Here is a 12327-nt window from a genome sequence, read left to right on the forward strand (position 1 = left end):
AAATATTGAGTTTAGTTTACGAATAAATAAAAATTATGAACACAAATGACAAAATTAAATATAATTACAAAATAAAAAATTTGGAAACCCAACAGCCTCTATGTCCTTCTCTCATGCCGCCTCCACCGAGAACTAAATCAAGACTAGGCCTCCATTCTAGTTTGTTGCCATACTCACAGCAAGGAGCATCATTCTCTTTGGCAAGTACAGATACATCCCCAGGAAAAAGCAAGGAAAGCTCGATGATGTTAGTCCAACTGTTGGCTTGATGCCATGAAATCATCTTTACCTCCCTAGAAGAAGCTCAATAAGGATTTCAATGTTGAGATTGTTTGAGATGATGTTGATAATGCTTACTGCTCTTGGATGGTATATATGATTCTCTTTTAATAACTTTACAGTTTATATCAATTTGTTCTGGTATGACTTTGAACTTAATTCGTCTTGTGCTTTCTATGATGATGCAGCTTAAGCATCCATCAAAAAGAGAGAGAGAGAGAGAGAGAGAGAGAGAGAGAGAGAGAGAGTAAAAAAAGGATAATATGATTGACATTGAAGAGCTAGGCGCATAATATTCCATATTAAAAAAAGGATCATACGAGTCAAATGGAGCGAACAAGCTGCAATCGGGGGCATGAAAGGGAAGAGGCTGGCTCAAACGCGTACCGGATAGCCCGGATCCGTCTCAGACGCTTACGAAGAAGGCAAAGTTCCCGCTCACTCTGCGGCTAAACCCGAAGCAAGCCTGAAGCAGTGTAGCAAGACAAAGAAGTTTGGATCCGAAAAAGTATGCTTAGGCAGTTCCTTCGCTGAGCACAACAGAATGAAGAGGAATTTGTATCATTTCAAATTCCTATTCTTATCGAAGAGAAGGAACGAGAAAAACCGAAATCTTCCTACTCGAACAAGAAGTCCTATAGTTTACAACTCTTCTTTATATAGTAAACAAAAACAGAATGGTTCCACCTACTCAAAACTCAAGAGGGGATGCCGCCTACTACTAAAATCCCGGTTTTTGCAACAGTTGCGTTCTTTTATAAAATAATTGAAACTAGTTCATCTTGCTATGATAAACCACACTGTTGGTTGCTCTATAAGAATTTAATGTCAAAAAAAGATTTTATCCGTTCAGATTATATGTAATATTGCATCCCTTTCAAATTATACCCACACGGTCCTTATAATCCATTTACCTGACATCTTAAGGAACTTCAAAAACTATCCTAATTGCCACTCACACTGCTAATATAATTTCGGATGATCGTATTCTTAACTACTCTGGTTAATAGTAACCTATTTCCATTCTTTCTTTTAATATTATTATTATTTCTTTTTTAGAAAGCCACTGTTTCTATGTTAGATGTGTAAAATCAAACTTCCAATGATTACCGCATCAATACAGATCTTAGTTTTTAAGTACAGTAATATATTTATTTTTCACTCAAGTCATGTTTTGTTGATAGATTTTACCTTTTTGAACCAGAGCAATATCATTAACTCCAAAACTAAAAACAGTATAAGAGAAAAGAAATGGCACATATAGTCCAAAGGAAACGTATCGTACAAATATCAAGGCAGTTACTATGGCTGAAATCAAAACTTGCAAGGAATCGTACTGATCCAGATGATAAAATTGCATCAGCAACCAACTGAAGCTTCCTCGTTTATGAAGTCAGCACGACTAGTTTGTTATTAACACTCGCAAAAAACGAATTTCAATCAAATAGAAACCCACAAAAGAAGATGGAATATAAAGGTATACCAATTTCTGAGCTGTTTTTGCTGTGTCCTTTCGAGAATGAACGAATACCATTGCATGTTAACCTTGCCTGAGTGATTCAATAACCTGGCAGAAAAAATATCAATCAGTTGAATAATCATTCAAATACATATATTACACAAAGGAGAGCCAAAGGAAAAAGAAACATTCTTGTAGCATAAACCATTCCGCAGTTCAATACGAGGGCTGTAAAATTCTGCTCACTAATACCGATATACTGCTGTGCAAGGGCACAGGGCGATAACTAAAATCAAAGAAGAAGAGTCCTGCTTCTGGATTCACTCTCAGAAACTGTAATTTAAATAGTATAGCCTTTTAAATATTAATGTTTAAAATTCTAAAGTGTATTTTTAGGAATTTTTGCGTAGGATTCTTTTCTGAAAACGAGTTTGATAGAAGAAATGAATGGGGTGTAACTGGTAGGAAAATAGAGTTAAAATACAGATAACATAGTTCACAAAAACAATAACCTCAGTCTCATTCATGTGGGGTCTCAACATTTCATTGTATGTTTCAACACTTGAACATTGAATATCAAAGTGGCTTGCAATTCGACCAATTTCTGTACAATAGAAGTTGCTACTTTTCTCATCAAAGCGCATCATTTTTGCTTTGTCCAGGGCACGTGCAGCATCTGCTGTGAGAGCTCTTTGCTTTAAACTCAAGGAAGGATGCAAAATGCAGAAAGGACGCTCTAATACCACTTGGTGCAGTTCAAGTATGAACTCGCAGAGAATAGAGACAACTGAAAGAAAACAGCAGATAGATAGCTAAAAAGCTAACTCAAGGTTTTTGAAATATAATCAAAGTCGGATTATAAGAGTTGTCCATACAACATACTTATAAGAGAGAATCTGAAACAGAAGATTAAGACCATATTTAACGACTGACAGCAAGTCCTAGGTCCAGCCCAACAAACGTGAGTCCCAAGTCATCGACTATACTCATCTTGAAACATGATAGGTTTCCTAACATCTCTCTTGGGCTTAGTCCTTGCAATGCTAGAATCATTAAATGATTGGGCATTGGAAGTAGTTTTGCAAGCTGTCTCCATCAATGGCTCTCCATCACGAGGGGCAAGCACAAGCCCGTTATGCGGGGACTGCGGTGGGTTGTCATGAAGGGCCTGCACAGGCACGTCAGGTGCATCAAGCGCCAGCAATTCCACAGCGTAGGGAGGACCTACCAAACCAGCTGGAGGTACCATAAAACAAAAATAAATTTAAAAATCAAAATTTAAAAAAAAAAAATTGGTAGAGCCGTGCGGCTATAAAAATCAGAATTATTAAAAAAAATTAAAGAAACCAGAATGAACATACCTATTCGTGGCCCTCTCAAAGGAAACCTGCCAAGCCAGCTGTTAATGTACAGGGGAAAGTGTCCGTGGTCCGCAAGATTTAAATCTTTCTTTGGCCCCTTCTTTCTTACTTCAACCACCACATCAGGAAGCTCTGGAATCGAATCCAGGTCTATATTCTCGAAACCAAACTGCCTAGCATAGTTGTTTGGTTTGTGAGGGACGACTATGTGATAATTGATGCACAGAGTCACTGAGCATGCCTTAGCCAGCTGAAGGGCATAACGCTCATAACCCTCCCTTAGAAGAGTATGGCTAAGCCTCTCATAAGGCCGCTGTACGAACTACAACAGTAAATACAACATAAATTACATAAGAACTATATTTCCATATAGGCTCCAAAATTCGGTTGCATTTAGTTAAGAACTGTATTTAAATAAGTCTTTTAAATGACTTACATTTTCATCAGTCACGTTCCCCAAAATTTGCATGTAGACTCCAAACTTGGGAACTGTGTTCGCCTTCAAGCGTTTGTGGAGAAGGTGGGACCACGACACCATTAATGGACACTCCATCGGGAGATCCACTGTCTCCCCTATCAGCTCTATACGTAGTGGCTTTATATGCTCTATTGCAAATACCTGGACGAGTAATAAACAAAGATCAGAAAAGTAGATAAGTTAAAACATCAAATCCAAATTTAGTTAAAGTGAGAATGGTGATGGTTAAAGTACTTACCATGAGAGCATAGGCCAAGCCGTTTACGATTCCTCGATCCAAAGAGTTGTACAAGCTCGCCCAAGCGGCTGCGCCCCACGCATAGCTACCAACCTCCTGAAGATTGTCCAAGAGCCCCAAATACTGGGCAGAAACTAATCCAGTGCAGTCATCGGGTATTAAATATGACCCAATGACATACATGATGTAGGCTCTAAGATAGTGTGCCCACCCATCCTCATCTGGACGTACTGGGTTATTACTATATTTTTCTCTTAACCAACTAAGCCTAATCCTCCCTCCATCCAAAGACTCTGGAGGAGGATCGATACCAAAAGCATTAAAAAATAAATTTTCGGTTTTCCCTATCCTACCAATAACCGGTCTACCATCGATCGGCATACCGGTGATGAGAAGGACATCTACTAAACTAAAATAGAGTGAATTACCATTAAAGATAAAACACTTTAAATTACGATCATAGTGTCGTAGCAAAGCATTTAGCATGGTACAATCCAACCTCATTTGGAACTTAAAACGCTCAAAGAATCCTAAACCTATCCCAGTTAATGCCTCCCTAAGTTCCTCAGTTATTGGCCAACGCACCAAATTGTTCAACGGTTCATGTGGCGTCTAAAAAATGTTTATAAAAATAAAAATAAAAAACACATATTAGTGTCTAGTTATACTACTGCTGGCCAGCCTTGCAATATCTGAAATAAAATGGGCAATGAGTTACTTACATGTGGGGCCGGAGCCGGAACTGGAGCTAGAGCTAGAGCCGGAGCTTCCATATCTAGAGCTTCAATATCTAGAGCTTCCATATCTTCAAAAGAATGAAAGAAAACCCCAAATTTCAGATGATGAGTAAATAACAGAAGTGTTAAATATGTTATGTACCATTTCAGAAATGTTACAAAAACAAAGTACAATCACATGTACCATGCCAAAGTGGAAACTGATAAGCAGAGTATAAACCACTTTAATGACATTACATTGCGTTATATTCCATAAGCTCAGATTAATTTAATCTCAGGCCCCAAAAGCCTTAATAGACCAAGAAAGATTAAAGCTAGAATAATTATATGTGAAGGATCTCTATGTTTAATCTGTCTACTCTATGTGAAGGATCCCTATTAGGGATCTTGAATTTGGGTTTAAGCTCATGGATAAAGTCCATAAAACCTGCCCCCTCAGCTGCCTTAATAAACCCAAAACCAATCAGCCAGCTAAACATATTTCATTCAACAAATCCTAACCAATCATCAGACCAAACATTTTTCATTAAAACAGCAGCCATTTAAACATATATCATTCAAGAAAACAAGAAATCCTAACCAACCAACCATATAATAAAGTCAAAAACACATGCATTTAAACTCAATCCTAACAGAAAACCATGTAAACAATTCCAACACACAAAAGAACAGCTAAACCCTAGCAGTCTCAATCAAACCTAACAGAAAATCAACATATACATTTAATTACATCATTAAAGTTCAATTATACCTAAATAGCAGCACCAACAGCACCAGCACAGCAAAACCCTAGCTCAACTTGCCCAATTTCTGTCCAAAAACAGAAAAACCCCCCATCAATATGAAATTCAGAAAATAAAAACTTTATTTAACCCCTATTTCAACCCTCAAATTAATGTAGCCGACACCTAATTCAGGAGAAACCAACTCAAATCCAAACCCCCAATTTAGCAGAAAACCCAATAAAAAACACTCTAATCGAAACTCAAATCAAAACCCTCTAATCTAACCGAAAATCCAAATTCAAACCCTATTCAACACTTACCCAGCGACGGAGAAGAAGAGACAGCGACGGTGGAGGTGAGAGGTTTTAGAGAGAATAGGGATTTGATTTCAGAGAGACGAGAGGTTTTCAGAGGTTTCAGAGGTTTTCAGTCTCGGGCCATGCCTACTAAGTGTAGTACCCTCAAAGCGACACTTAATTTTTGTCTTTTTTATTTTTATTTTTATTTTAAAATATTGGCCCTTATAAAATTACTTTTTAAAAAACAAGTTAATGATGTTTACTGCGGCAAGTAATGAATTTTTAGGGACCTTTGATGTCAAACAATTTGCTCTATTTCAAGAGTTGATTATGTCTTTTCTCTAACTTTGATTTGAATGGAGCAAATAAGCTTGAGTTTCTAGCAAACAACCATTATTCAATACATAGCATGAAAACAAGTACTTGTTCTTCCCAATTAAAACCATCAACCAAAGCCACAAATCTCGAAACAGTGACCGCCTTCGTGTTGGTCCCCAAGGAACACCGAACAGGTTGTGGAGGTTTATTCATGACAGATGACAAATCGACCTTTTGGTTGTTCAGTTGTTCAATATCTAATTTGACCGAGGCATGTCTAATACATGCAGAGTATACCTCTGAATTGCATAGTTAAGGTTACTTGATTGTACATTTGATTGAAATGGTAAATTGTCCTGCTTGCTAATGTTTTTTTTTTTTATGTGTATTGTATTAGCCTCTTGAAGAACCAGAGAAAATTACCAATATTATTCTTCACGCTCTGGATACGTTCAGGCACATTGTATTCTTATTTTTCTTTACATCTGAAGGCCTTCATATAGTTCTTTTCTCAGGAGGTGTTTTGGCTACTCCTCCTCCACACGATTCTTCACTAGTCCACAGCAATGTTTTCTTCCTATCATGTGCAAGACATCAGAAATGTGAAATTCTGATATCCTCTTACTAGGTTACTTAACATTACATCGTTTTTGTTTTGCTCGTCAAACAAATCTTCTACAGATGCTTTTGTTTTCATTATTAGATAATGTCTATTAGGGCCAATTCCGCCAGGGCAGTAAAAACTGTTATTGGAAGTGTTTTTAATACACTGAGAAAGATGTGATGCTTTGGTAGGGAGCTTGGAAATTTACAAAGCTGAACGATTCTTCAAGAGACTTAAGAACTATATTGATGGCTTAAAAATAAAGCCGTTGGCCGCTGAACTATTCAAACACAGTTTCTTTCTTGGTCTTGCAACCCTATGCACTTGCCCTCTCTCAATTTACAGCATTATCTACAAACCTGACATCATCAGGCAGAAGATTAGTAGAAAACACGTCGAGATTCAAGTATAACAAATCATCTGCAATGTGCAGAAGAAACCTCACCTTTTTTACCAACTAAAGAATCCCCTTTTGAAGCACCTACAGATGTATCCACTTCAAATGTTGGCATCTCCAATGTGGGCACTATGGGAGGTTTTATTCTCCTGGTAACTGTCATCTTCAAACCTTCTGTGGTGTGAATTGTTGCTCCCGTAGTCATCTTGACCTGCTTGGAGAACCATTCTTTAGACAGAAATAGAATCACATACTTTAAGTTCAATATAACACTACAGGTTTTTACAAGTTCACTCAGCTTATAAAACTTATTGTGGTTCACAACAATGCCACCAACAAATACACGATTCGAAAGAGTTCCAATTGGGCTAGATATAATACATGCAGGAAACAACACGGGGCTACTTACCTCAGGAGCACCAAGTGCCATTTGAAAGTTAAATCTTCGAACAAGCATTGCAAGTGCCACCACAGTCTGTAAATCAGCAATGAGAGTGTTTCACAATGCTTTATTTATTTGGGAAAAGGAGAAGCTTTGAAGGCTTGTATATGATCATCATGAGAGGCATGCAAAAATTTCAGTGATTTATATACATAAAGTTATATAAATATTAAAATAAAAAAAGTAGACCATCCAACAAGTTCAAATATTCTACCTCGTATGTGGCAAACATGTCACCTACACATTTCCGTGGTCCTCCACCAAAGGGCAAGTAACTGAAATAATAACTACCACAGTAATTTATTTGTGGAAAGAAAAAAAACATTCAAGAGAAAATTGAACCCTGAATCCCATGTCATTCCCTGAAACTGATTGAAATTATACTAACTACTAAGAAGCTGCTGTATTCTGAAAGTGATTTTTTTTTCTTCTCAGAAAAGATAGCACAGAATAGATTAAATAATACAGTGTCATGTGCAACTTCAATAACTTGTACATTTGCAGTAATTTAGCCCTTTTCCGTGCTAAAACTGGTCATATGCAATGTTGATCCAAGAAGTATAGGATAGGTTTGTTTATTTAGAATGTCAGTTTCATTAAGATTTGAACACGTTTATGACGTACCAGATACATCTAGAACCATCTAATATGGAATGTGGCAAAATAAATACAGAAAAGGCATACTTCTTTCAATTGTCATCCTCCAAACTCCAAAAAATATTAATAATATTTTCTTTTCATATTTGAGTGTGCAATGATACCACACATTAATCGAACTTCTGCAGCCCCATTTTACCCACACACACAAAATTGTACAATGCTCATCCACCAAGGATGTTAACATTCAGAACTTCAATAACCTGACAGATCAATTGTAACTCCAATATCTTGTGATATGTATCTAATTCAGAGAATAAGCAGAGAGATGAAATACCGAAAATTTTGGTTCGTCTCATTTGGATTGGGTCCATCTAATGGCCATCTTTCAGGCTTAAACTTATCTGCATCATCCCATTGTTTTGGACTGCGATGCAGATTCCAAATACAAATAAATATATCCTCATTCCTGTAAATGAAAAGATAAAAATGGCATTAGATGTTGCATATTAACAACATATTCACAGTAGATTTTCTAGGTATAACCTTTTAATAGAGTAGTCTCCAAGCCTGTCATCCTCAAGAGAACGACGAATTAACACAGGTGGTTGTGGGTAAAGCCTCAAGGACTGCAAAGGAAGAAGGAAAGTTAAACCAATCGATAAAAAATGACCATTTATACAGAAAATTAATTTTCTAAATCCTTCAGATAAAAGCTGATATGCTTACCTCATTAATAACACGAGTTGCATACTTGAGTTTCTTCACATCTTCAATTGTGGGACATCTATCTCCTAGAACGGAATCAGCCTAAGAACATGAAGAACTATAATTAAAGCGAAACAATATGATATAGGCTAAAGTATTCACGACTCCTGTGATTCTTTTGGTAGAAATACGGGTGCATTAAAATTAAAGCTCTAACATACCTCCTCTTGGAGCTTCGACATGACGCTAGGCTCCTGCAGCCAATCAAAAGGTAAAGTCGTGATGAAATTTGTAGTCCTCATTTATTTAATAACTTTCTAATCTATTTTAAGAAAATGAATTAAATATATTTGATTCAAAATAGTTATATGCTGTAAATTCATCACACCCTTATAAACTTTGCAAGCATCTCAGATTTACAAGTTGGTATAGTTCTGCATTTCAAGTAAAGATCCATTTTATTTCCCAAAATTCCCGGTTACAGGGCAAGGAGTAAGCCTCAAGGAAGGTCCATATTACTATGCACTACAGAACATAAAAGTGAGAAATTAGTTCCTTTACTAGGCCTCAAATGTGTTACCGTGGAAAGAAGATAAAAGGTCCATGTTAAAACTGCAGCTGATGTTTCATGCCCAGCTATAAGCATTGTCATCAAGTCATCACGGAGTTGCTTGCTAGAAACCTACAAATAGTTGTGTAAAAAGTTTAATCATTTGAGCTGGTGACAAGTGTGTATGATAGTTGCAGTTACATACATCATCCCCAGACGCCAAAAGGAAATGGAGAATACTAGGATCTTGTTCATTCATATACTCCTCATGAAACTGTAGCTCTTCTTCGTCTACCATCCTCTGCAGATGACAAACAAAAATAATAACAATAACAAAACTGCATCAGCTTAGCAGCCATGCCCAGCCATGTATCATTTTGAAAGAAAAAGGGAAAAAAAAAATTGTGATTGGAAATATAGTAGCAAATATTATCAAGAAAAGAAAAGAAAAAAAAGAGGACCACAGCTCTATGTTGTGCCAGCAATTGATGACTTTACCTTGCAAATTGCTATCAAATCATCCAGCGTAGTATTGATTAGTTTGAGGGCTGTTGCGACCTTTCTTTGTCGTGGTGAAATGTCTTTCCATATTGGGATTTCCCATACTGGTATTGGTGCAACACTACGATCTTCTGCTTCTCTCAGGACAGTGTACACAGCCTGCTCTAGCCAAAATAGAAAGACAGCATTATGTTAAGTACTGCTATAAAATCAACTACAAAAGAGAATTGATGAAGATAAGTGGAAGCTAAATAGGAAAGAACATCGTATAACCAAAGCTAAGATAAAAGGAACGAAAAATAATACCTCAACTATCCCAGTGTCATTTGTTAATGAATCAAAATCATAATTAAAAAGTGCCTTGCCAATGATGTCCAGTGTCAAACGGGAGAAAAGTGACTCCATCTCTACATCTTCCCCATCAGATGCGGCAGCATCTAGCTTTTGGCAAAGCCTCTCTGTAGCTTCTCCAAAGAGATTAATCATAGCTGCTACATACTACAATTTTAAATAAAAAACTAGAATCAACAATAAAAAAAATAGTTACAAATAGTTCCTATGGTCTGCACCAAGGTTTACCTTACAGTGAGGTAGCTCCAAAATTGCATGAGAAATTGGACAAGGTTCTTATTAGGCGTACAGTTCATAAAATTTCTATGTGCAGTTTTCTAAGAAGAAGGTTTTTCTTCATAATAGACAAAATCAATGTGCTCTTTAAATTTTTTTAAATTGGTTAACGTACATAATATTGTAATCTTTCTGAATTGCAAGGAGCAATTTGGGGGAACAGCTGTTCTACAGCAAAATCAAATTACTATTCCTCAAAATTGCTCCTTCTGATGCAGGGAACTGTGGGAAAGGGTACACAACACCTTCTGATGCAAGTAATAGTTGAATTACATCAGAACATTTGTTCCTCCTAATTCTGATTTTGGTTTTCATATCACAGGTCTTGGTTCACACTTTGATATCCCACTTTTCCCTTAAACAGGCTTTTCTTCCACTGGAAACATTGAATGTAAGGAGCAGAATAAGAATGAAATACCTTCTGATGCAATGCGGGGACTATAGCACGTCGTCGAACACGCCATATTTCACCGTCTGCTGGGATGAGTCCTTTCCCCATGACAAACTCTAGAATTTCAGCCAAGATTCCCTGTGCACAAAGTAGCTATCAACTGAAAGACAGACAGAGAGAGGACAGGAAAAGAAATTAACCAATTGGGTTTACCTTTGAATAAGCCTTTGAATTATCCCTTAATATATGTTTGGCAATGGAAGGATCAGAAACGATCAAAAAGGACTGCAGAAAGAATCAACAAGTAATTCACTGAGAACAGCGGCACTGCCGTCATAACAATCTAATAAGTTTGAGAGAGACTACTATTAATCAAATGAGATATATATTAGAAATAAAAACCTTTGGTCCAAAGGTCAGCCTGTAAATTCCACCATAAGTGAGGTAAAGCTCATATAGTGGGATGAAAAAGGCCTCACTTTGAATGGCACCAATTGCACCTTTTGCCTCTGGAATTTTGGGAGAGCCATCATGTGCATCAGCCCAACTGAATAAAAAATCTAGAATCTCCCGAGGAACACCCAACTTCGACAAACCGTTCTTCAATTGAGATGGATAACTAATTACCACATACAAAAGACTTGGAGTTATGAATCAACACACAAAAATTTGGATGTATAATAACACAAAAGTAAAGCTTTCCAGCTAGCTTCTTCTAGTATTAAGTATGTTCAAAATTCGGTGACAATTTTAGTCAGAAAATTTAATCAAATGTAGCTGAAATTGCCCAGCATAAGCAAAACTAAACCCATAGTTCAATCTCTAATAAGTATACCCAGTTTTCTCGACAGTGAATTCTCCTGAGGCAATCCGAGCAGACAGCTCAGCTCGCCTTTTCTCTTCAAGCAACCGCTCCACGCTCTTCACACCATCCACAGAATCAGGCTCTCTTCCATTAGAAGAAGAGCATGTAACCATAGATAAACCAAAAGTTCCTGCAAAACGCACCAAAAGGGTCAATAATGGTAAGCAAAAAGGAGCTGAAAGATCGAAACTTTTGTAGAATGGACGACCTCTCTGCTTGGTGGGTCTGAGTCTGTTCGAGTGAATCTTGGCTTGGAAGGTTTTGGTGGGGACGAACTGAAGCAGAGGAATAGTGGCAGCCATTGGTTACAGGGACAGCCTCAGCCCTCAGGATTGGCAATTGAGGGTGTTGGGCAGTGCCAGCAACTGAGAAAGAAGAGCATAAGAAAGAGAGAGAGGAAGGAAGGAAGATGATAACGCAGAGGCCAAATGTGGCCGTTTTCTAGCGCACGCACAACGCAATTGGTGAGTGAAGAAGTATCTTTTTCAAGTGGTGCTTGCTCAGCTAACTGCTAGATACCCGCCCATTAAACTCCAAGGGTGTCAACGATTCGGTATTTTGACCCGACCCGAAATGAGTGACAAGTTACTAATATTCATTTCATTCTAATCTCAAAATATGCTCTGTCATTACTTCGTTTCGTTTATAAAACAACACAAATTAAACTGTTCTATTTATTAAAGAACATCTTACAGTAAGAAGAATAAATTAGTGTTTTCATTCCATGGAATAAAACACGATATTGTTGGGT

General features: G+C 37.3%; 2 protein-coding genes across 5 annotated transcripts; both read right to left on the reverse strand.

Moving 5' to 3' along the window:
• LOC18775107 (protein MAIN-LIKE 2) lies at positions 2169-5934 on the reverse strand. Of its 4 annotated transcripts, XR_002272051.1 has the most exons (8): positions 5598-5934; positions 5304-5362; positions 4538-4620; positions 3816-4427; positions 3536-3718; positions 3100-3421; positions 2621-2974; positions 2169-2525 (listed from the first exon to the last, which is right to left on the reverse strand). XR_002272051.1 is itself a non-coding variant. In XM_020566079.1 (7 exons), the coding sequence occupies exons 3-7, from the start codon at positions 4616-4618 to the stop codon at positions 2712-2714; spliced, it is 1461 nt and encodes a 486-aa protein (XP_020421668.1). In that variant the 5' UTR covers positions 4619-4620; positions 5304-5363; positions 5619-5934; the 3' UTR covers positions 2231-2711. The 4 variants fall into 4 exon arrangements, 3 of the variants coding, with proteins under 3 accessions (XP_020421668.1, XP_020421667.1, XP_007206739.2); XM_020566079.1 differs by having other exon boundaries at positions 2231-2974; positions 5304-5363; positions 5619-5934; XM_020566078.1 differs by having other exon boundaries at positions 2231-2974.
• On the reverse strand, positions 6566-12054 carry LOC18773654 (protein LUTEIN DEFICIENT 5, chloroplastic). Its single transcript, XM_007204926.2, has 17 exons — positions 11785-12054; positions 11547-11706; positions 11114-11330; positions 10925-10996; positions 10739-10849; positions 10000-10191; positions 9691-9852; positions 9398-9493; positions 9223-9324; positions 8864-8896; positions 8664-8744; positions 8481-8563; positions 8272-8403; positions 7552-7612; positions 7305-7370; positions 6944-7106; positions 6566-6857 (listed from the first exon to the last, which is right to left on the reverse strand). The coding sequence occupies exons 1-17, from the start codon at positions 11876-11878 to the stop codon at positions 6850-6852; spliced, it is 1833 nt and encodes a 610-aa protein (XP_007204988.2). The 5' UTR covers positions 11879-12054; the 3' UTR covers positions 6566-6849.

Source organism: Prunus persica, chromosome G6, assembly GCF_000346465.2.
Source record: "Prunus persica cultivar Lovell chromosome G6, Prunus_persica_NCBIv2, whole genome shotgun sequence".
Classification (NCBI taxonomy): domain Eukaryota; kingdom Viridiplantae; phylum Streptophyta; class Magnoliopsida; order Rosales; family Rosaceae; genus Prunus; species Prunus persica.